General features: G+C 36.2%; 2 protein-coding genes across 3 annotated transcripts in view; both read left to right on the top strand.

The window, feature by feature from the left end:
- The first annotated feature begins 2,175 nt into the window (after positions 1–2,175).
- rbbp5 (retinoblastoma binding protein 5) lies at positions 2,176–15,939 on the top strand. Of its 2 annotated transcripts, none has more exons than XM_028446259.1 (14): positions 2,176–2,313; positions 3,301–3,326; positions 3,631–3,803; positions 5,183–5,323; positions 5,416–5,578; positions 7,077–7,186; positions 7,287–7,406; positions 8,218–8,371; positions 8,445–8,516; positions 8,603–8,720; positions 9,480–9,549; positions 10,257–10,492; positions 10,850–11,077; positions 15,625–15,939. In XM_028446259.1, exons 1-14 carry the CDS (start codon positions 2,295–2,297, stop codon positions 15,678–15,680), a joined length of 1,686 nt encoding a protein of 561 aa, XP_028302060.1. In that variant the 5' UTR covers positions 2,176–2,294; the 3' UTR covers positions 15,681–15,939. The 2 variants fall into 2 exon arrangements, with proteins under 2 accessions (XP_028302060.1, XP_028302061.1); XM_028446260.1 differs by having other exon boundaries at positions 10,850–10,927.
- Positions 15,940–19,319: 3,380 nt separating this feature from the next.
- ippk (inositol 1,3,4,5,6-pentakisphosphate 2-kinase) overlaps positions 19,320–26,031 on the top strand; it is a 30,009-nt gene continuing 23,297 nt past the window's right edge. Inside the window, exon 1 of the mRNA XM_028446261.1 lies at positions 19,320–19,528. Within this exon, the coding sequence (XP_028302062.1) occupies positions 19,448–19,528 (81 nt within the window). The 5' untranslated portion in view covers positions 19,320–19,447. The remainder of the gene's footprint in view (positions 19,529–26,031) is intronic.

The following is a 26,031-nucleotide window of genomic DNA, read 5'->3' on the forward strand; positions in this document are numbered from 1 at the left end:
GCTGCAAACTGAAAGAGCAACAACTGGCAGCTGATGGGAACACTCAGTCCATTCTGTACAACATCTCTAACACATCAAAATTGTAAAGTGAAGATAACACAGAGACAAAGGTCAGAGCAGTGTGGTGATGTTGGAACCAACCATAAGCTAGCAGTGTTATATATATATATATATATATATATTCAAATCAGCAACAGGCTGCTACAGGACTACAAAATACATCATTTGTATTTGATTTAAGTGGGATAATTTCACTAAAACATTCATCCAAGTTTCAAAATCAGTTGCATGTAAAAACTGTGTAATAACAGGCAATTATTTTTTCAAATACTATTAGTGAAACACCCAATTTAAAAAGCTTTAAAAGAGAAAAAGCAGAAGATTAATCTGACGATGTAATGGCAAGGTAGTGAAAACAGTTATTTCCACTCTAAAATAGGAATTGTTCAACTAAAAATATGTTTTCATCAAAGTAGCTTTATTTTTTATTAAGTTATCTGACATCAACAGCATGAGTTCATTATAATTTCAGATATTTTTTAATCATATCCCTGCAGACCCATCCTAATAGTGTAAAATTAGATGTCAGGTCTACAATATTACTTTTGAAGATAATAATAATAAAAAAGGTTAAAACTAACAAATAAACCTCACAAATAATTTCGACTCTTTTCTTTGTTAAATTTACATTTCAGAAATAATAATAATAAACAATTGTTGCCCATCGAGGAGCATCATTTGTGCGTAAGCCACTATGTTGTGTTGCATTTTCTGAGCAATAATTAAAGTCGCTCTTTTACCAGCTAAGGTGAGAGAATTTTAACTTTATGTATGGTATTTATCGTATGTTCTTCAATCTTTTACTGTCTTGTTTTTTTTGTTTTTTTTCACTTTTCCTGATTTATGCTACTTGATTTTCTTCATTTTCCAGCTACAACCTTGACTTGATTTCCTCAATTTCTTGTTCTAATTTCTACGCTTTCTCAATACTGCATGGATTACTGTCATTGTTATATATATATATTCATTTTTAACTTCTAATTTAACCCAGGGGTTTCCAGTCTTGATCAGTGCACGCTCACATAAAAAGAGCAGAGTTTGTAGCATCTAACCAATCACAAACATTAACAAACTGCAGATTAGTGTACTCAAATATTATGTTATATTCACTGAAATTCAATGGAACAGTTAGAAAAAAGGAAACATACAAAACAACTGAGAAGGCCTGGTATGATAATCAATAAATCAATTAATCTGATAAATGAAAATGAACTATGTAACTCAATATATCGCCATGTGCGTGTGTGGTTGTCTTCCTCGTCTTCTGCCCCCAAGTATTACCTGTAACAACTATACACACCTAAATGTTCAATATTATTTTAAATGCAATAATAAGCCATTTTATTTATTGTTTTGCTCAAGTGTGGTTTTATATTAAAATGCTTTTGTTTCTTAACAGAGACATGATCTATTTTTTTATTTTATTTTATTTTTGTTTGTATTATTTGTATAGGATATTTAAAAGTTCTTGACATTCCAATTATAACGGTAATACATTACTCACGAGAAGTAAAAGTTTATTACATTTGAAACGGTGTACAATATTTTCATTATTATTTTTTGGATTGTGAACCTATTTTGAGATCAAAAATTTATTTCGGCCTCAAAGACATTTTTTTCCTTCTAATATTATTATTATTATTATTATTTATTTTTTTTTTACCGTATTTGTTATATTCATATTACACTGTCTTACAAATTCAGATCAGCCAGGATTAGTGACAAATTGTGACCTTTTTTTTCTTTCTTTTTTACTGCATTTCATTTAAATTGCATTTATATTTGGCAAAGTGAAAGTCTTAAATACAATTGTTTAAGATTGTGTGTTTTAATTTGAAAATTAATAATTTAAAAATCTGTAATTATTATTTTTCAGTTGATGCCACATGAGGTCCCGGGCCCAAGGTTTGGAAAAAAAAAAAAAAACTACATTATTATGATATATAATCATTACATTAGATGTTATTTTGGCCTAAAAAAACCTGTTGACAATAATATTATTTATCGGCAATAATTTGTGGGACAATATATCGTGCAGCAACATTTGTTATCGTCCCAGTGCTAAAACTGAGGACTGGGGTCTGTATTTTGTTCAGGCAGATGCGCGTCCTCATTGTTTGGGGTCCTGGCTGGGCGCCAGTCTCTGCTGTAGAAGTAAATACGAGTCAAGCTCATCATAAAATAACCATTAAAAGGACATTTTAATCTACTTTTGGATCTCCAGACATCCAGCCATGAACCTGGAGTTGCTCGGTAATTATTAGGAGACTTTCTTTAGTTTCTGATCGCTTTAGAGCTCTCTATTTAGTTCGGTGTGTGTGTTCTCGTCCGTTAGCATAGCAAGCTAACAGCAGGTGACACGAAAGATAAATAAAAATAATGTACATTTTAACAGAGCTGGGAATTAACTCATACAATTCTCAGTGTTGCATCTTAAAAGCTATAATAGTGGTTCGACTGTTTGTTTGTGATCATTTCTTTGACTAAATACGATGAAAACAGAGCTAGCTGTAGCTTGTCTGGTGCTATGAATCAACTTTTAATATTCATGAGCTCTGAATGAGGTGTGTACCGACTCCCTACTGTCTTTACTTCTGTTTTACTGGTAGTTTAATCAAAAAAATCAAATTGATGATATGTTAAACCCAAGGTTCGCGGGCCAAGTTCATAGCGTCCATTTGCGGCCTCCGGGTTTGTTATTTTTGAGTAAATATCGCTGGAAAAACACAAAACATTTATCCTTAAATAAAGCCGTAAATGCTTAATTTAGTGCCAGATGTTAGTGACTGAATGTTATGCAGATTGTCTTTGTTCTGTAAGTAGTTTTTAAAATCTAGATAATAAGAGTGAACAATATTTTCAAAACTGAACCAGGGGTGTCTCATAGATTCTGGTTTGTGCTCACAATCAAACCAGTTTCGTTTTTTTTTTTTTTTTTTAAAGGCAAATAGAAGCATTTTGTCAACAAAAAAAGGGTTTCCAGTTCATATATATATATATATATATATATATATATATATATATATATATATATATATATACTGTACTATTTGGCAGTATGATTTACTGCCCAATAGTGGTGCAAGTCTTTTGCAGCTAATTATGTCTATATGTATGCTGATTAGTTTCTTTTGTGATTGCGTTGTTTCTTTTTGTTCTAAATCACCTGGATTGATTGAAATATTGTGTATTAATGTTTTTGTTTATTTTTACTATAATGTATAATTTTCTCTCTTCTAGAATCATTTGGGCAGAACTATCCAGAGGTAAGGCTTCAGTTAGATCAGGGGTCTGCAACCTGTGGCTGATTGACTCTTTTACAATGGCTCCCTATTCCTTTAAAAGATATTGAAATAAAGAATTGTTATTTATTTTTATTTTTTTTACAGAGGGTATTAATGATTAATGACACCAACACCAAATAAAATCACAGTATAAAAATGTGTTAACCTGGTAGTAGGACAACAGTGTTTATGCTGCTGATCAAGGACTTTTACTCACATTCCAGTAGCTGTAGTGTGTGTGTGTGTGCGTGTGTGTGTAAAATGTTGTGTGTGTGTTGGTTGTCAGGAGGCAGATGGAACCCTGGACTGTATCAGCATGGCTCTGACCTGCACCTTCAACCGCTGGGGCACCCTGCTGGCCGTGGGCTGCAACGACGGCCGTATCGTCATCTGGGACTTTTTGACACGAGGGATCGCCAAAATCATCAGTGCACACATTCACCCCGTCTGCTCTCTGTGGTCAGTCATATTACAGATTATTAGTGATTATCCTGAGATTTTCTACAGGTGTCTATCCAGTGGTTCCCAACCTTTTTTCGATCGTGACCCCATTTTGATGTCAAAACTTTCTGGCAACCCCAAAGACACGTTTTTCCTTACAAAGCAGCCGGGACCAGTGACAAGTTGCAACAGCTGAGATATTTTTATAGTGCTTTTTTTAACATTAAGTAGGTCCTGGGTTCAAGCCCTGGTGTTGACACCTTTCTATGTGGAGTTTGCATGTTCTCTATTGCAGAGGTAGGCAACTTCTAACAACACAGGGCCCCAAAAATGTGTTTGTTTGATCGGAGGGTCACATGATCAACATTCATGTCAGCATTTAGAATAATCGATCAGAGCATTAATACAGGAAAGAAAAATGAGTTTTTATAGTAATTTTATGTTTTTCTCTCATTCTGTGTATGTTTGTTGTTGTCTTGCTCATTGTTAGGCATTTTGTGTATTTTTCCTGTAAAAGATATGTTTTTTGGAGTTATTTTACGTTTTTGTTTTAGTAATTTTTGTGTATTTCTGTAGTTGTTTTGCTTGTTCGTTAGTACTGTAGGTTTGCAGAGTCATTTTTCACGTTTTTCTGGTCTTTTGGTGTACTTTTGTTGCCATTTTCTGTACTTACTATTAATAAAAATAGAGCGAGGGCCGAATGTGGCCCACTAGTTGCCTATGTCTGCTCTATTGTATGTAGGAGTGAATGTGAGTGTGACTGGTTGTCTGTGTGTGTGTTGCCCTGTGATGGACTGGTGTCATGTCCAGGGTGTACCCCTTCCTAACGCCCCCACCACCCTGAAAGAAAGAGCAAGTGCTTCAGAAAATGGATGGATGGATATTTTTAATCACTAATGTTTTTTTTTTTTTTTGATCAACTAATAGACATTTTATGTGACCTTATTTAAATTCCAGGTGACCCCACATGGGGTCACGACCCTAATGTTGAAAATCACTGATGTATGCAATATTTTTGTTGTCGTATTGTGTGTTTTTGTTATTGTTTCTTATATCTTTCTGTTATTTTTGTTGTCGTATGGTGAGTCTTTTTGGCTTTTTTTTCCTTTTTGGAGTAATTTTTGTTGACATTTTGTATGATTTGTTAGTTATTTTGTTTATGTTTGTTGTCCTTTTATTTATTTTTCCTGTAAATGTGTGTGTTTTTTGGAGGCATTTGTGTATCTTTGCTTTTTTTGTTTGTATATATTTCTGTTGGTTTGTGTGTTTACTTTGGTGGGGCTGCATAAAATTAAGCAGAGGGCCACATGTTCAGTTGCCCATATCTAATGCAGCCTTCTCTAACGTGTGTACGTGCGTGTGCGTGCGTGCGTGCTTGTGTGTGTGTGTGCGTGCAGCTGGAGTCGAGATGGTCACAAACTGGTGAGCGCCTCCACAGACAACATTGTATCGCAGTGGGACGTCCTCACTGGGGACTGTGACCAGAGGTTTCGCTTTCCTTCACCCATTCTCAAACTGCAGTGTCATCCCAGAGACATGTGAGTCCACATCAAAACAGTCCCATTAAACCGCTGCCTTAGGTCATCAATCATGACGGATAACCTGGGGGATGGTTTTTTTTTTTTTTTAGGGACAAAGTACTGGTGTGTCCCATGAAATCAGCTCCAGTCCTGTTGACGTTGTCCGATTCTAAACACGTGGTCCTGCCCGTGGACGACGACTCAGACCTGAACGTGGTGGCAGCGTTTGACAGGAGGGGGGAGTACACCTACACCGGTAACGCCAAAGGAAAGGTCAGTGGAGGACGCTTTTGTTCTAAATCAAACATTTATATGATGAACATCTCTTAACGTCACACAGCGGCTTAAAAACAGTTAAAGCTTCAACACGTACTCGGATACGCTCAATGCAACTTTAATACTAGCAAACACTCAGTTGATTAGGGTTTGAGACTCAACATCAGCATCAAAACTTCCTGAAACTGATATTGTTCAGTACTTATTAATACAAACAAAATTCACCTCAAAATAACACAAAAATTAATCACAAAATCAAGGAATATAAAAGGAACTGTTATTGCTTAGATGCTGTAGTTGCCTTACATACTGTATATATATATATATATATGTATATATATATATGCAGTATATATATATATGTATATACATATATATGTGTGGAAGTGCAAACTCGGGCACAATAATGTTGAAATTTCTTTTTTTCAATCCCTTTCTTACATCATTACATTTAAGTTTTAATGCTACGAGTACAATATATTATTTTTATTCCAAAATATTTATTTTTTTAATAAAAACCAACAAAACCTCATAAGTATGGGTGTATGGGTGTAAGAAAAAAATCGATTCGGCAATAATCGCAATGTGTCGCAAAATTTCACAGTGCGATTTTTGAATTGATCGAAAACAATGTCCAAAATGATTTTTTAAATAGTTTTTTAAAGAAAGAACATCACTCAATGCATATTACCTGGTAGTTTATTGCACTTTATTTTCATAAAACATACTGGGCACTTTAATAGTTGTATGTGGTTACATTTTTAATTTTTTAAGAATATAAGAACTTAACAGAATCAGAATCTATTGTAGAAGCAAATGTTTTTTACAAAATATAATTTGACTGTTTGATAAACAAACAGGAATTACAGTGAGCTACCATTTACTTGTTCTTGCAAAGTTGAAATACATAGTATTTCATACCATTTTGTACTTGTAAAGGTGAAATTTGTAATTATTGATATCGCGATGTACTGTATATTGTATTGTTTAGTATCGTAAATATGTCGCTGTTCATAGGACACTTTTTCAATTTATTGTCTTTCAGAGATGTAAAACAAAAATTGTATTTTTTCACTTAACCTTTTTTTTTCTTATGTCATAGATTATTGTAGATTCCCACCCCTAATATATTTACATGTGGAAGTGCAAACTAGGGCACAATGATGATGAAATTGCTTTTCTTTCAACCAAAGATCTGTAACCTGAGAAAAAACACGTCCGTATTTGTCCCTTGAAAGAAATTAGTCCGGTGTCCCTTTTTAAATTTTAATGCCACTAGAGTAAAATAGGTTCTTTTTACTCTAAAATCTTTAATTTTTTATTAAAAACCACAAATCTTTTTTCTTTTTTTAAAATTTTATTTATCGGTAGTTTAACACTAAAAAAGTTTGGTACCTCAGTGTTAGCGCCTATACCGTAGACATCGCCTTCAAAATAAAAGCGCAGATTATTTTGCTCAGGCAAATGTGTGTCTTTGTTCAATGTGTTTCTGCAGATATTGGTGTTGAAAACAAACACTCAGGAGTTAGTGGCTTCGTTCAGAGTGACAACAGGCACCAGCAACACCACCGCCATCAAATCTATTGAATTTGCACGTAAAGGAAGGTAAGAGTTACCAGATGGTTATACACGGATTCTTTTTAATTAAACATACAGGAATGCTTTAATGCCTCCTGTGTGTGTGTGTGTGTGTGTGTGTGTGTAGCTGTTTTCTCATAAACACAGCAGATAGGATCATCAGGGTGTATGATGGCAGAGAGATTCTGACCTGTGGGAGGGACGGAGAACCAGAGCCAATGCAGAAACTACAGGACTTGGTCAACAGGTTTGTCCTCACGCGCACACACACACACACACACCTCCTCAAAACAAATCCTCCAAAAATGTTATGTTAGGAAGTGGCAAAAGAATATGAAGCCCAAAATAATACACAAAATAACTACATAAACACACAAAAAGAAAAAGAAAGCACATTTAACAACACCACATGTACAAAATGAGTCAAAAGACACAAAATGTCAACAAAAAGTACACACACTTACAAAAAAGTACACAAAAAATACAGAAACTGAATCAAAAAATCACAAAACAAAAATTCAAAAAATAAGAGAATTGCACAAAATGACAAAACACACATGACTCTAAAACGACACAAAAAATGACAACAAAAATGCACAAAAAAAACGACATCAAAATTTACAAAATATCTCCAAAAAACGCACAAAATTAAATAATAAATATCTAAAAATGTCAACTAAGTCACAACAAAAACACAAAAAACACCTCACGTACAAAATGACTCAGACACAAAATGTCAGCAAAAATGACACATAATGACAGAAAAGCACACAAATCAACAAAAATTTAAAAAATGAGAGAAATCCAGAAAATGACAACAATAACATACATAATGATGCATAGAACACAAAAAAAAATTCAGAAAAACACACAAAATGACTAAAAACCACAAAACAATAAGAAAACCACAGTAAAAAGATTTAAGTATTAATGCTCAGATTGGTCATTATTCTAAAAAATGATGAATAAACATTTGTCTTCATAACGTGGACCTCAAATCATACAATCACACTTTAGTTTGATAAAAGTTGCACATTCCTGTGTTTTTTTATTCTCAGGACTCCGTGGAAACGCTGTTGTTTCTCTGGCGATGGCGAGTACATCGTGGCCGGCTCAGCCCGACAACACGCCCTCTACATCTGGGAGAAAAGCATCGGAAACCTGGTGAAGATCCTGCACGGGACGAGAGGAGAGCTGCTGCTGGACGTGGCTGTGAGGAAACTGGTCTAAGCTGGATTTATTTCTGTTAAAGTCGGTGCTTTATCTGCTGTTTGAAATGTTCCAGTGGCATCCTGTTCGTCCCATCATCGCATCCATCTCCAGCGGAGTCGTTTCCATTTGGGCTCAGAATCAAGTGGTGTGTTTATCAATAACATACACGTTTATCCTTCTATTGTTTTTGGGCCTCAATCACTCTGTGTGTGTGTAATTGATTGATCGTAGGAAAACTGGAGCGCTTTTGCTCCAGACTTCAAAGAGTTGGACGAGAACGTTGAGTACGAGGAGCGCGAGTCAGAGTTTGACATCGAGGACGAAGACAAGAGTGAACCGGAGCAGACGGGTTGGAAACACAACGTCACACTACACAAACACCTCTGTTAAAGATGTTTGCTTTTATTTGTTACTTTTTGCTTTTACAAATCATTTTTAGTTCAATTTAAATGATACCAGAAAGAGTAAATCTGAGTTTTATGACTGAGTTCTATTTGAGTTTTTTTAAAAACAGGAAAAATACTGTTTTGGCCTGATTTGTATGCAGTAATTTGTAGTTTCTTATTAATATATTTGTTTAAAAAGACAAAACCAAACACTTTAAACAAACATAAGCATGTTTTGATGAAGTTAAACATGAAATAAATTAGATTTTAGTTTTTTCCCAGCCTGAAACCTTTATTATATTATATAATTGATATGTGCATAACCTTTACGGAAGGTTAAGGGAAGTGAGAAATATTTTTTTAATTGTTGTTGAAAACAATGCCATTCCAAATGCCACAAATTAAATCACAATTATTTTATTTATAATTTTTTTTAATTAGGGGTGTAATCACACAAAATGCAGATCTTTAACATAAATGCATGGATTATACAGATGTTATTTATTGATTTATGAATGACGGTAAAATTGTTGAGTATAGATTTTCTTTGTGTTTCATGTTGTTCTTTTTCTTTCTTTTTTCTGATTTATATTTCTTTATTTTCATCACTGTATTTGCTGTTGTTATTTTAACCGATCCATAAAGTGTCTGAGTTTCTAGAAAAGCGTTTTTAGATAAAATGTATTATTATTATATTTACTCATCTGAAATGTTTGTTCCAGGTGCGGACGCTGCAGAGGATGAGGAGGTGGACGTGACCAGCGTTGACCCCATAGTTGCATTCTGCAGCAGGTAATTCATGATAAAGACCCGTTCTAATGACCGCAGCTAACTATTCTGATAGTTAGCACCCAGAGTTGTTGCTTGGTGCTTTTTTTAAACACTGGTGGGGTGGGGGCAACATTCGATCTTTGGTCTAATTTTACATTGGTTTCCAAAATAAATTTACAAAAAACCAAAAGAAATAACAGAAACTACACAAAAAAACAGCTAAAATACACAAAATCACTTCATAAAACCTACAAAATTGCAAAAAACTACAAAAGAATAATACAAAATGACTCCAAAAACACATAAGATCACTACAAGTACCTGAAAAATATTCACAACTAACACAAAAATATACAAAGTGACTGTACACAAATCAACTAAAATATACAAAATTACTTCAAAATCACATAAGATGACTACAAATAACTGTCAAATTTACAAAACTATAACAAAAATACACAAAATGACTGGACACAAATCAACAAAAATGTACAAAATGACAGAAAAGAAATGCAAAAAGTCAACAAAAACATACAAAACAACAACAAAAATATACAAAATGACTCCAAAAGCGCATACAATCACTACAAATAACTGACAAATGTACAAAACTGTAACAAAAATTTACAATACTAATTTAAAGCACTGAATGTTCTTTGGTCCGGTGGTCGTAAAAGTTGCTATTAATCCAATAAAAACCTAAATAAACCTGCTGATGTGACCTGTAGTGATGAGGAGCTGGAGGACCACAAGGCCCTGCTGTACCTGCCCATCGCCCCCGAGGTGGAGGACCCAGAGGAGAACCCCTTCGGTCCCCCGCCCGACGCTGCGGTGCAGGGAGCGGCTCCTGAAGACGCAGCGGCCGGAGGCGACAAGAAGCAGCGTCAGCCGTCAGCAGAGGGAGGCCCCACAAAGAAAAAGGCTCGAACTACCACCATTGAACTACAGGGGGTGCCCAGCGACGGTAATAACGCCGTAACCATTACCGTGGGGTTTGGTCTTTGATCCAAAGAGAGCTAAGCCATTAAAATCAGGGTCTAACAACAAGTAAACTCTGACCATTCACAATATTATCATGTTTTAATGCTAATAAAGACTAGTAAAAGTCTAGTGATCAATTCCATAATTCTAGATTTGGATGAGATGCAAAGAGAGACTCCTATTAGTCACAAGACCAGACAAAAAAAACAGCAGCTCGGACAGACACAGTGGGAAAGAGGGAGCAGAGAAAATGCGAACGCCCTCGTCGAGGAGCAGGAGAGATGTAATGTGCTGAACCCAAACCGTGACGCTCTGACAGTGTTTTTTCCTCCTCCCACAGAGGTGCACCCCCTGCTGGGCGTTAAAGGGGACGGAAAGTCAAAGAAGAAAACGGCGGGCCGGCCCAAAGGCACCAAAGGTAAAGACAAAGACTTCTCCTTCAGGCCCAAGCCTTACAGGGGGGAGCGGCCTTCCTTCCCCATGATGCCTGAGGCTCTGGGCAGCTCTGGCCTCGGAGGAGGAGGAGGAGGAGGGATGAAGGGCAGAGCAGAGGGGGTCCTGCCCTCAGGTAAGCGTTCCACTGGCTCTGCTGCTGCTGCTGCTGCTGGGGGCTCCTCTGACTGACTCCCCACTACCACAGCATCACTTCTTGTTCTGCTTCAACTCCCCTCAAAGTTCCCTCAGGTCTTGTTCTCATGTACCACGCAGTTGTGAAAGCTGAGATTTTTTTTTGTTTTTTTTTTTTGCCTTTGAATAAAAAAAGTTTAAAACTTTTGCAGTACCAGCAGGTGGTGCTAAAACCCTTTTAAACCAATTATAGGTTTGAACAGACGGGCAATTGATTCAAGATTCATGTTAGGAATAAAAAAAAACAACCTTCCATCTACTTAATTTGATCCATTAATGTCCTAATAACCAAGTCCGAGTCAAGACATTTCCAATAGAAAAAATTATAATCACGATTATTTCAGTCATAACTGAAATCACGATTATTTGTTCACCAAGAAGTTATTTTTTTTTTACAAAACAATGTAAAATATATTCTTTAAATATAAATAAAATAATTTAAACACTAAAATCAAAAATGTTCACTTTTGCACAAAATAAAACACTTCTTGCTCAAGGTCTTTATCATCAAACCCAAAGTGTTCCATCTTGAAGTTGTAAATTCTTGTTTTAATCAGAAATTTAAATAGAATGGGTTAGAAGTGACTAAAAATGGTGGAGAACGTGGTAATGGGATTTTAAAAACCATAGAAATTGGTAAAAATTGCTAATTAGAGTAGCCAAAAAAAGGGAACAATGGTTTAAAGTTTCAATATTGGCTTAGAAGTGGCAGAAGTATTGTAATTTAAAAAATTGGAACAATTAAATTGGTAAAAATAAGCATGACATATGGTGGGAAAGTGGTGAAAAGGGTTTATAAGTGCTGAAAATATCTTGAAAGTAGGAAAAAAATGTGAAGAAAAGATATTGAAATTTGATGAAGTGGCAGAAATGTGAGTAATGTAGCAAAAATGCAATAAAAGCAGCAAAAAAATATGGAAGGAAAAAGTGATAAAGATAGGTTAAAATACGGTGTAGTAGTGGAAAAAGGGTAAAACAAATAAGCAAAAATGAGCTCAAATTGTTTAATACACCAAACTTTTCCAACAATGTCAATAACAGTGTTTACAGTGGAGATCTGAGTGGCAATTTTAACCTTTTACCTCTTTAGAGCAAATTAACTTGGATTTATGATGTATGACATGAGTCGTACGCTATGTATTTATCTGATGAAATGTTTTTTTCCTCAGTAGCTTCATGTTACATTCTGCTTTAAAGCATTAATGACTAAAAGGCTCTCAAACAGTACACTTCCCCTCCATAATGCTTCGTGTAAACATTAAAACAAGTTTGCACTGACGTCAAAGCTAAAGATCTATTTTTAAAACGAGTCTATATTACTTACCCAGTAAAACTGGAGTTAAACCCATTCTTTGGAACCGTTTGAGTGAAGAAAAAGAAAAATAATCTCAGTTTTCCTAAACGGTGTGTGTGGTACATGTGGAGGCCTGATGGAGCTGCAGCTGCTGTAAAGCCACAGTCTGGAGGTCACATCAGGTCACATATAGTGATTCCCAGGAGTCCACGGCCTTGTTCTACGACAGAACGCCTGTGGGAACACCTTGCAGCGTGCATGTGCCTGCATGTTTTTACAGTGCCAGACAAGGTGTCTTTCCCAAAATTAATCCTGACTTCCCCCACAATGCAGTGCACCGTCACACAGATTAACCCACAGAGAGAGAGAGAGAGAGAGTGGTGTGTGTGTGGTGTGTGTGTGGTGTGTGTGTGTGTGTGTGTGTGTGTGTGTGTGTGTGTGTGGTGTGTGTGTGTGTGTGTGTGTGTGTGTGTGTGTGTGTGTGTGTGTGTGGTGTGTGTGTGTGTGTGTGTGTGTGTGTGGTGTGTGTGTGTGTGTGTGTGTGTGTGTGTGTGTGTGTGTGTGTGTGTGTGTGTGTGTGTGCGTGCGTGCGTGCGTGCGTGCGTGCGTGCGTGCGTGCGTGCGTGCGTGCGTGCGTGCGTGCGTGCGTGCGTGCGTGCGTGCGTGCGTGCGTGCGTGCGTGCGTGCGTGCGTGCGTGCGTGCGTGCGTGCGTGCGTGCGTGCGTGCGTGCGTGCGTGCGTGCGTGCGTGCGTGCGTGCGTGCGTGCGTGCGTGCGTGCGTGGGTATTCAGTTAGAGACAGTGAGGAGAGATTAAAGCTGCTTTGATCACAATCAAAGTAAATCAAAGTACGATGACACAGGTGCATCAAAGGCATCAGATTATTGCAGAAATTATCAAAAACATCTGGTGGAAGATTGCAGAGTTTGGGAATAAAAAGTTTGATGTAAAAGTTTAATATTTTTATTGGGTCATTTCAGGACAATAAATGATTATAAGACAATGGCCTCATGTAACGGATTTTACAATATTCACAAGTGGTGAAATAACCAAATGTTGGGGTCCACAATAAAAGTCATATAAAGAAAAAATAGTTTTATAATCCAAGAAAGATTAACCTTCATACTAGTGTTTTTCCACCTTGGGGTCGTGACCCCCATGTGGGGTCACTTGCAAGGTCTTGCAATTGATTTAAAATGACTGATTTAAGTTATACAGTTTGTACATTTTTTAATAGTGATTTATTTTCTTTTAAAAATGAAATTACAGTATAAAAATTAAGTTAAACAATAAAACAAAATTGTAATAAAGAAAATAAAAAAATATTATTTTTCAAATTAATACTCCCCACACAATCTCAAACAACTGCATTCTATACTTTCACTTCCTCACATAAATATTGTTAAAAAGAAAGAACAATTTAATAATTGAACATTTTTTCCCAATTTTAAGGGTGCTAACATGTCGACCAGATACTACGTATATATATATATAGCAGATGTTTTTATATATTCTGAGAGAGTGGGTGGAGCTGAAAAATAAGGACACACCCCCCTCACTAAATTGGCTATTATCTTAAAAAGTATTAATACAATCAAACTAAAAATGTACAGTGTTATTGAATAATCGAGGAACAATTGGTAGAAATTTCAGAATTTTTTGAGCCCAAAGTGCGTGAACCATTTCATTTGTTGAAATGACAGAATTGATAATTTAGGTTTTCATTGAGTTTTTGTTTTAATTGAGTGGTTGATTTAATGAGTCTAAAGTTGAATGAGTGACAGTTTCCTCTCCTGACTGTGGCTTTTAGTCTGTATATTAAAACCTCTGCCAACCACAGCCTCACTCACAACTAATTCTGCTCTGATGAACTCGGTGAAGTCGGGCTGTGGTTGGCAGACGGCGTGTTGGTTGGACGCTGATGCCTGCTTGACCTTTGACCCTCCTCCCTCTCCCGCCTCGCTCCTGTTGGCTTCTTATGTTTGTTTGTGCAACTGTATTTAATGTGATGATGGTTTATTCTGAGGTCAATCATTTTCTGTCATTTGGGGGTTTTTATTTGAGGGAGGGGCTTAAGATGGTTCATAAAACATGTCCCAATAATTTGTTAATAATGTAAAGAACTTTAATGAGGAACAGTGATATATATATATATTATTTTGTTCTGCTCCAGGAACAGAGCGTGTCTGACTTCTTCCTTGGAATTCAAAGGACGGAAAATTTCCCGTGAATTTCCACCTGAACTTAAGCTCAGGAGTTATGAGAATTTTCAAAACAATAAACTTTTCTTGGGAATTATTTATTGGAATTAATCCAAAACTGGCGGTAACTGTTAAGTAACTGATGCTGATATTTTAGATTATGTTAAAATATAGTTTCCTGTTGAGGGCCAACCTTCAATTCTGAACATTTACCATTAACGGATACTTTAAAAATTTACAGAATTTTGCAAACCTTGTTGAAATGTTGTTGTTGTTTTTTTTATTGTATTATGAACGGATGTTAATAGATATGTTTGGATAAGATACCATTATTTAAAAGTATGGAAGGGATCAACAATATATAAGCAATAAGTTAAATGTACTTAGATTTAATTTTTTTTTACCAATTTGTATTTAATTTGGGGAGATTTTGTGTGACAATTTTCAAAAAAAAAAAAATGCAGGATTTTGGAAAAATTTAGTGTTCTTTCAACAACAATTTACAACTGAATTATTTGGTAATTTACACTATTATTCATTTTCACTTTCGCCTGTGGGCTGCATCGGATGCTCTAAAGGGCCAGATTTGGCCCCCGGGCCTTGAGTTTGACTCACGTACTATACACTATTAGGGGAAAAATGTTTTGCCTGCCCCATAACGTAATAACGATGGCAAAAAGTTTTTACGTTTTGGGTTTAACATCTTGTTACGTCATTGACCAGTTATTACATTTTGGGTTTTATTACATTTTTATTACATATGGGGCTCTAATAGTCATAATGGTTCTTCTTTTTCCTCCTTTTCTCTATTTGTTGTTTGTATTCTGTCTATTTTAATCTGACTGTGTGTGTGTGTGTGTGTGTGTGTGTGTGTGTGTGTGTGTGTGTGTGTGTGTGTGTGTGTGTGTGTGTGTGTGTGTGTGTGTGTGTGTGTGTGTGTGTGTGTGTGTGTGTGTGTGTGTGTGTGTGTGTGTGTGTCCGTGTCCCCCCACAGGGAGTCTAGTGGTTACACAGCCGTACAAACAGCACGACATTGGAGGCCTGGACTGATCACAACATCACAGACACACAAACTCCTGAAGTCCACACACGCACACACAGACTGAGAGTGAGTGTGTGTGACCTTTGACCTCTGACCAGCATCATAGGGGGATGAAAGCCCCACGGCAGGTAGCCGTACCTGTACAGACTCAACACTGTCCGTCTTTGTAGGTTTCATCATGTTTAGAAAAGCTATGCCCTGAACTTACGTGTGTGTGTATTTTGTTGTTTTTATAAGTATTAAAATATCTTGATTTGTATAAACTGAGAAGTCTTTTTTTCCCTCTTAAGTCTAAACTTCTTTAATTTTCCCTCTTGTGTAAATATAATAATTTTGGTATTTTTCTTGTGTGTTAATCATGTATCACACAAACAACTAAAATTATTGTGAATTTAATCAGAATTAAAAAATCCTATAAACAGTCTCGGCAACAAATGTAATGAACTTTCCATATGAAAGTCAGACTTAAGGCGTAAATGATGCAGTAACAATGATGTGAAACTAAATATTAGTTTATGATCAATGCTTTCCATCAGGACAATTGATCAATATTAAATATGGACTCAGAAATCTTCAGGTTTCCTTATGTTTGGCATAAAACAAACGCCAGAAAAACTGAATGTTTGGAAGAAATGGGAAACAGCTGCTGCACAGACTGTCAAATTCTTATCTTTGCATTTAAATTTAAATGTCCAATGTTTCTGCAGTTATTCATTATTTAACTTTAATTAAACAAGTTCTGATAAACTACGTCCAGGCCTGCGGAACATCTCCACGCCGAATAGCATGTACCACGTTCCCTAGAATTCAGTCAAATGACTTGGTTCCACCGCGTAAAACAAATTGTGCAACGTAAAATAGTAATCTACGTTGAATTACCTTTGAAACGATATATCACACGACTATGTTCCCATAAATTTGGAAATTACCAAAAATGGGGCGTGGGCTCCATTTCAAAAAAAGGGCTCCGAGCATCTCATCATATTCATTTATAGAGTATTCATACCAAACTGCATATCGATCTAACGAGAACTAACGGAAGAGTAGTCATTTGAAAAATGGGGCCCGTGACACGTAATGGGTCCCATTTATTAATATATTGGTATGTGTCTGATTTGGTACCACAACCGTTGTAATATTTGACTCGCAAATAAATGAGGAATTGACTCAGTTTTTTTTTCTTTTGGGGCCCCAAATCGAAAATCGGGCTCCGAGCGTCGATGCGTACACATCCATAAATTAAATTATACCTACAGAGAAACGGTGATTTTAACTCGTGTACACAAGAAGAAGAAAAAGAATTACAAAGTGAGTGGCGTTGTGAGTTCGATCGCCCAGCCTAAAAATATAAACGTTCTCTAAAAAATCATCTGTCCAAAGATTAAGCCACAGGTGTTAATTTAATTTTAGTTCAGGGGCAAAATAAGGAGCCGTTTGATCTCAAGTGGGCCACAAAATAATGTTGAAAGTAATTTCAACATTATTGTGCCATAGTTTACGCTTCTATGCATGCATAAAATACAAAAATATGTAAGAAACTGACAATATTATAGCAATAAGTGATAGATATCAATCCCAACACGGTCTTCACTTCAAATATCCTAGATTTTGTGACCAATTTCTATTTAACTTAAGGGAAATATTATGGATTTTTGTTAGAAATTTTAGTTTTTTCAACAGTTCAACATTAAAAATGACAGCAGTCATAAGCAACAGGAAAACTGAGTCCCTGCAAATATTGTTTAGTTTCATTTACACGATGATTCATGTTTTCTCTGTCGTTTTTAATTTATCCTGTGGGCCAAATTGGATACTCCAAGGGCCGGATTTGGCCCCCGGGCCTTGAGTTTGACACGTGTGCATTAGAGTAATAATTGACCTTTTTCTGCTACAGCATTGTTAGAAATATAAAAATATTAGTAAACTGCATTTTTGTTGGTTATTGATTATGAAAAGGTTTTTTTGTTCCTAATGTCATGGATTTGTTATTAAACATTTTGGGGAAACAAATTAGGATAATTTTATTTTATTTTTTAAATCAATTATTAGATTAATAAATGCATACATAGGTTACATTATTAATAATCAAGAACTAAACAGACAAAAAAAACCCTAACAAACACCACAATCATTCATTCAAAACATAAAATTCCTATAATTTGACAGATTTAGATCAAACAAATTTTACATTGTTTATATATAAATGTGGAAAAGATAGCTTTGTTTTTAAATATCTTCACTTTTGAATGGTTTTCTGCCAAAGTTAAAATGTAGTTATTAAACAAATCTTTACTTTTTTATTTTATTTCTAAAACAAACTTTATCTGGAAAAATTCAACAGATGGAAAACTTATGGTCAAAATCCAGTCCTGTAATAAAATCCCCATTTTTTTTGTGCGCTTAAATATACAAAAACATATAAAACAAATAAATAACACAGATAGATAATATACAACAAATACATTTCTTTAGCCATCTGAGCTATCAGCAAGCACAAATATATCATCCACTGTAATTATTTTGAAAAAAACAAAAACAAATTATAATTATATAAATTAAAAAAAAAATAAAAAAATTAAATATATATATATGAATAAAAGATTTAGGTGAAATGTCATTAAAGTTTTAGTTTATTTTCAAGGGAAAAGAACAACAACAAAAGTCTGATGTAATCCCTCAATTTTTGCTGTTTTCTTCCAGTTCATGATTAAAAAAAGTCCCAAACTTGGAGTAAATGTTTAATTATGCTCCACACGTGACTCTTTCTATCCAATGAGAGTAAACTACCATTCATTGAACAACCTCCGACCAATCACAGCAGGGCCTCTTTAAACCAATCATAGTGAAGTAGGCGGGACTTAAGTATAAAGAGTAACAGGGAGCGGCTCGTGAACGTGTCCGTCAAAGAAGAAAGATCAAGTTTGATTAAGTTATTGGGATGCAGATTAAATCAAATTTCAAAGTAAAAATTAATTAAGAAGTAATAAACTTTAGGTTCATCTTTTTGTTATTCTCGTTATCGACTTTTGTCATTTTTATTGTCGTTTTGGGTTTTTGTAGTAATTTTTGTCATCCATGAATTTATCTTTCATTATGTGTGTTCCTTAGTTTAGTCATTTTGCACATTTAACCTGGGGACCCACATAATTAGACCGAGGGCCACCATTCGCCCATGTCTGCTCTAGAGGGCCGGATTTAGAGTTATTTAGTGTATTTTTGTTGTTCTTTTGTCTAGTTTTCTGTCATTTTGTCCGTTTTTGGATTTATTTTGTAGCCATTTAGGGATTTCAGAGTCATTTTGTACATTTGTGCTGCTGTTTTGGGTTTTTGGAGTCATTTTTGTGTTCCGTAATGTATTTTTCTGTCATGTGTGTTTTCCTTCAGTCATTTTGCATATTTACTTTGGGGCCACACACAATGAGATAGAGGGCCGGATTTGGTCCTCGGGCCTTAAGTTTGACACGTGGGCCATAGAACCACATTGCACAGGTCACCAAGACAAATTCCTCGTGTGTATTCATACACTCTTGGTCAATAAAGTTGATTCTGACTCTGATTCCTCTCGTTCGCTGCATTGAACCGCGTTATTGTGAGCTTTTATTTTGAAGCGCTTACCGGATGTAATCGTGTTGCGGGTGTGTGGCATCCTGGAGCCGCGTAGACCTGGACCAGCAGCTTTCTGTCTGTTCTGTTCTGGTGGAGGACTGCTGGGTCCCGGCTCAGTCTCGGGTGTATGTGGCCGCTGTGTCGTCGCCGTTGAGGCCGGGTTCGTGTGATGGAGGTGGACAAAATGAACGAAGCCGACTGGAAGTACCACGGAGAGGGGAACAAGAGCCTGGTAGTGTCCCACGTCCAGGTGAGTCAGCGAGGCTAAGGTCGAGCTAAGGTCCGATAGCTGCCGGTGACACACACCGGACCGGAGGAGGAGGAGAACGGATGGACACATTAATGAATGTGTGAAAAAACAAATGTTTATAAGAGACAAAGCTGATAAAGTGCTTTATGTTTGATCCACTCTGTGTTTGTTAGCTTAGCTAAAACTAGCGGTTTGTTCCTCTTTTTCTAGCCTCTAATAACAGCTTTTATAGCTTTTCCATCAAACATTCTACTCACAGCTTTAATTTCCATCCTACATGTGTGAAGACTGAGTGTTTAAAGTGAAGTTCTGAAGTTAATGGAAATCTTCAGTCAGCCAGTGGCTCGTGTTGTGGTTCAATGTAAAACACTTCATGATGTCATCCCAGTTCACTTTAATCAAAGCAGCAAATCCTGGATTTTTTCCTCCTATTTAAAGAGATCCTCCACTGTTTTTAACAAATGTGGCCTAAAACCTTTGACATGTTTTTATTAGAAGATCTATGCCTCACTAAACACATTATTTTACACCATTTTCGTTTATTATAATTAACATTTAAAGGTGACATATGTAGAATTTTCAACTTTTAAATACGTCTTAAATACCAAAAATAAAAATGTGAGTGTTAAGAAACATGTCCTTAGCTGTCATGCCATATGTGATTTTTTTTTTTTAACTACATAATTATATATATATATATATATATATATTAATAAATATTGCCGGCCCGGACAACCAGTAGTACCTATTTTCCACCGGTTGGGTGAGTATAATGGTACGTTCACACCAAACGCATTTCAGGGGTCAAAATCGTGCCTCACGCCCGTAGTTGGATGCTTGTGCTGATTGAATCAGACACTGGTCACCAGCGTAGAAGATGCTTAGGACGCGCGTTGAGAGGAGGGGCTTCACTATTGTTGGTGGTGTTCATACAATGGATGATATTGTGATGATCAGTTACGTTCATAAATCATCCAGTGACTGAAGTGGTGGGAACATTATTGTGTTGAGAAGGTGGTGTTTCTGGTCGGCTGTATTTTGGTGTGACTCAGTGTGTGCACTGTGATGTCAGAGAGCTATAGATAAATGTGATTTAATGGAGAATAAAGTTTGGAGTTCCTTGCTGAACACGCCCCCTCTGACCCCGTTCATCAGCTCTACGTTATCCAGAGAGTGGCTTGGTTTTATTTGATCCTGGATTCACCAGAGCTTTCAGTGCTACTTCCGTCTCTCCCATGCCCAGTTTGAAGACCTGCTGACCCCAGGTTGGGGAACGCTCCTGATTCGTCGACGCGTCGCGATATGCCCCAAAAGTTCAACAAATCCCAACTCCAGCGTCGGCCGCGTTGGAGGCACTGGACACACGTCAAAAGCTTGAAATCTCAAAACGCACAGCATCCGCCGCGCAAAAAGCTCCCAAACGCTCCGCACAGGAGGCGCGGGACACGCAGTGGGACGTCTGACGCTCCCTAGAAACGCGTCCACCATATATTGTCTATGTAAACTTGATGCTGTTAATGCTTTGGACGCGTTTGGTGTGAACGTGCCATTAGCCTATTTACAGCAGAGCAGTCCCTGAAATAGGCCGTCTTTGGTAACAAACATTCATCAAACAGATAAACGGTGTTTACCCTCCAACCCCTCAGGAAATAGAGAGAGAGAAAACAAAAACCACCTTTAATCTAAACCAACTAATCCCTTAGCCATATCTGTATACCTCCAACAGTGCTCAACAATCACTCACAATCTCCATTTCATGCACTGCTAAACATTATATCAATAGTCAAATAAGAATAAACTTTATACACCAACCAACTGAATGACTAACAACCAATTAGCATGCAGTCAAACACACCAACAAATTACACACATGACTACTTCACGAATTGTCAAACTAACTTACCAAAAAGTTATATTTAACAACCCAGGAACGGACAAGCCCCCACTTTGTCACGACCTGGCTTGTTGCGCTATGACAAAGAAAAGGAGGTACACAGTAAAGTAAGTTTAAAGGATTGAATCACAATAAACCATACAAACTAAACCAAAAGCAGGCCAAATGCCAACCAAGTGAAAACAAGGAGCCACCAGAATGGAGCAGAAAATCAACAACCCCTGAGGAGGTGACAGTGAATCTTTAAATAGTCCATCTACTGGTGACTGTCCAGGTGCTCCCAGTCAGTTTAATGAGGCTCCGCCCACCAGTCAGGTACCTGCAAAACAAATCACACCACCACGCAAAAGACAAATCAGGCCCTACTAGGCAGGAGACTGTCAGTTATTGTGTATTTTTGTTGACTTTTGTATATTTTTCTGTCTTTTTGGAGTAATTTTGTATATTCCTTTCTCATTTTGTGTATTTTTGTTGTCCTCTTGTGTATTTTCCTCTCATTTTGAGTGTTTATGGTGTAATTATTTATTTATTTTTGTAAATTTTACAGGTATTTTGTGTATTTTTGGGGTCATTTTGTGTATTACTTTTGGGGGCCGTGGGGGTCTGTGGGTTGTTTTTACCCATCTCTGGCCTTTACCTCTCTGATACTATTTTTGGTCCGTCTGCCACTTCTGGCTGAGTTGTTTTTAGTCTCTCATGTGACGTCCTCACTCTGTAGAGGAGAGTCAAAGAGGAGATGAATCTCATATTGACCATTTTAAAATGTAATTAATATTTATGATTTAACTCAAGAATCTAAATTTATCTCCGTTTAGGCTCAGAATCCAATAAAATCCAAACTTACTGATGAATATATTAATGACAGTAGCTACTATAAACCTTTGCCTTTTTCTGTCTCAAATATTACATTTTAAAAAGTGGAATGTTTTATTATTTTTTATCTAAAAATTTTACCTTTAATTCTGAAATGTCCAGTGTTTTCTGAAGTTTTTAGTGAGTTTATAAAGTGTATTCTGTCGAATGGGTTGAATTAGTTTGCAGGGCACGTGTGCACCTTTTGTGACAAACATAATCCTATTAAGTAGGGATTTAAATCTCAAGTGTTTCTATGTACACTAGTAAATGTGTTGAACATGAAAAAATAAAGGATTATCGTCGGCCACGTACAGCAACATTTGCAGGACCTGAAAGATCCATTAGGAAAAAATGATTTAATCTTTGTTATAACATCATGTGAAAATGATTGTATAATAGTCTGTAGAGTTTGATAAGGTTTATATTATTTAGTTACAGACACAAGTTTTTGCATTAAGGATTCCTTTTAATTTTAGGTTGGTTTCTTTGCAGCTTGTGTGAGCAACATAAACCGAAAATGTATTAAATTCACTGCATATATTTTATTGTTTTAATTTGCTGTATAAAATATTAATTATTTATTTATTGAGAGGGCCTTTATTTATCTTTACAATAAAGATATTGTAGGGGCCATAACGGAAGCAAGTTAATCCAATGGCACACTTTAAAATTCAACTTAAAAACAAGTTTTATAGCAGTGTTTTTCAACATTGGGGTCTGGACCCCCTGTGGGGTCACCTGGAATTAAATGGCCGCTACTGTCTGAGTGCTCCACAAAAGGTCTCAGCCTGCTGCATAAACCCTGACTTTCCAAGTAGGTGCTACTATCAGCTGTTGTCGTCAAGTATAACTGAAAATTTTCTCAATCAGAGTTTGAAATAATCTCTGTGAAACATTGCCACAATGGAAAATATTGAACACTGTCAGTTTTCTTTCCAAACAAGGCCATCCAATAAAGCAAAGATGAAATGACTGCTCACATTGAGAACATGATTTCACCTGTGCAGACAACTTTAAACAAGATACAAGGATCACTTTCAACATTATTTGACCAAATCACGGAGGTGGAACAGTGTGAGAGCCAATGAATGTAACATTGAGGACCTGACGAAACGAGTTGCTGCACTTGAAAAAGAGAACACTTACCTCAGGGACAAGGCTGAAGATGCTGAGAACAGAAACCGGGCTAATCCGTGTATCATTCCTTCATTGTTTTTTCATTATGTAACAAAAACATAAAAAACACTCATTATTTGATGTTTGTTTCCAAACCCAAAATGAAAAAACGGAAAACGCTTTGTTTTTCAAATTCAAGCTCTTTTGCTTCGGTACAGAAAACGGAAAACGAACACCTTTATTTGTTTTCTCCATTACCGATTTGCCAAAGTACGTGACATCACACGCAAATATCATAACTTTATCCTAAACTTTCTCAAATATAAATCTAGTTCATATAAAATGAAGTATAAAAAATATTTGAGGTGGCTACTCTATATTTGTAACACATTTTATTAAAGTTGATCAAAAACTAATTCTAGAAGAAAAGTCAAATTACAACAAAATATTTAATTCTAGTTACAATTGTATACAAAGGTATACAATTGTCCTTTTCAACAAAATATTACTCTTTAATGTAATTGACTCCACCAGACATCCAGAGGGTAGGTCGTTATTACATTTTTCACAATTCTAAATCTCTGTGCCCCTAATAATGATGATGCTGTAAATTGTGCTGGTTACCCACCCCTACAAAGTAGATATGGTAGTACGCTGTGTTGCACTGATTGGTGCTTCATCACATCATATGATCACAGGAATTGGATTTTCCATGTGAGGGAGTTGGAACGTTTGGTCACATTGAGAACTCTTGTTTTGTTATTTCTGAGAAAACCAACCAGAGACAAAAGCTGCTGCTGCTGCTGGTGACGATCCTTTAACATCTTTAAAAACACCTGCATTACATCCTCTACTGATGCTAAAGTGACTAATTTACACGTTTCTACTCTTTTTACACACTGAAAAATGTTGGGGCTCATTTAGGCATTCTGATTCTGTTAAATTCTTCAAAAAAGAAACCACATACATCTATCAAAGTGTCCACTATGTTTTATGAAAATAAAGTGCAATCAACTTCCAGCTAGGGCTGGGCAGTATGACCAAAAATTTATATAAATTCTAATGCTTTTACAGTATATGACGGTATTTATTTTTTCATGCATAATCAGGTGTTCACACATTTTCTACTGGTTGAGAGATGAATGACTGCAGTAGATTGACTTATGATGGTCTATTTTACTGTCATAATGAGCGAATATTGTAGAATAATTCCACACTAATAGTAATACAAGTTTACAACAGCTGTGCTGTGAATCCCACCAGAGATGATGATGTAACCATGTTCCTTATTTACGTTGTGTAACGTAGTGGGTTAATGTGTTTACTGCTCATTCACTAAATCAACCACCATGGCAGGTAGTCAGGGTCACTTTTCTCTGTGTGTGTGTGTGTGTGTGGTGTGTTGTGGCTGTGTATGTGTGTGTGTGTGTTGTGTGTGTGTTGTGGCTGTGTGTTGTGGCTGTGTGTGTTGTGGCTGCATCACTCCTGCTTTCAGGAACTAATGTTGAAAAACATGTTTTTCTAGAAGTCCTTTTGTCCTCAAACTCATCACACATGAACTCCTGAACAGACTCAGTGCTTTATCAATGAAGTTATGGTAAATTGTTAGTTATCATTTTTTTTTGTTATCAAATATTTTGTATTTTCCTCTCTCTTTATCACACTGACTGAATATATGTATGACATATCTGTGTACCGTGGTGAGCATCTAGTAATAAATATTAGAATGCACCGGAATGAAAATTCTTGGCTGAAACCGAAAATGAGAAAACCAAGGCAGAAAATAGGACTGGGTATCGCCAGGTACCTCGATATATCATGATATAGGATATATCATGATATTTTTGCCCACAATAACAATATTATCACAATACAGCGATTCTGGAATAATCAATATATTGCGGGGAAATTCATCCACGATACATCACGATATCTGTGTCACTGAAGAAATTCAGAATTTATGGACTGCACCGAATCCATTACAAAACATTGTCAATCATTTTCACATGAATGACAGGAGAGTAAAACACACACACTGACCACAACTAGTCACATGTCCTTATGTTTAAGTTTTTAAGGGAAGACTGGGACAAAATCATGCTTCACCAAAATATTGTTAATGATGTTTGTGCAAAATTAGCTTTAAATCATTAAAAACAAAATGAATGCATAAAATAGTCATTTCAGTGCTAGTATTATCAATTATCGACACATCAGTGCTGCTTAACAAGCAGAATGAACTTGTTTTATGAAAACTGAAACATTTCACTTCATATGAAAAAATGAACATTTTCAGTCAGAGCATGAGGTGAAAATGCTCAGAGCGCCGCTGCTCTACGTGAGAAACTGAGAGTTTTACAGGCACAGCAAAGTTAAGCAGGCACTGGTTGGCTCTGTATTTAGGAGTCAGTGATGGTTTGCGTAGTTTTTTGGCAGTTTAGATGAGGTTTCAGGTGGTTTAGGCGCTGTTTAAAAAATGTTCCTTGCCTCACGGTGATGCATTTCATGCCGATTCCATCCATTTGATTCCGTTAATGGAAAAATAAAAAAATATAAATATTGATAACGTACCGCAAGACAAAACCTCGCAATACATCGTCATATTGATATTTTGGCACACGTTTAGCAGAAAACCTAA

Source organism: Gouania willdenowi, chromosome 5 (genome assembly GCF_900634775.1).
Source record: "Gouania willdenowi chromosome 5, fGouWil2.1, whole genome shotgun sequence".
Lineage (NCBI taxonomy): Eukaryota > Metazoa > Chordata > Actinopteri > Blenniiformes > Gobiesocidae > Gouania > Gouania willdenowi.

Excerpts from the sequence above, each read along its gene's own strand:
- rbbp5 (XM_028446259.1), top strand. Across the intron at positions 3,327-3,630 it reads TTGGGCAGAACTATCCAGAG|GAGGCAGATGGAACCCTGGA; the intron begins GTAAGGCTTCAG and ends GTTGGTTGTCAG. Across the intron at positions 7,407-8,217 it reads CTACAGGACTTGGTCAACAG|GACTCCGTGGAAACGCTGTT; the intron begins GTTTGTCCTCAC and ends TTTTATTCTCAG.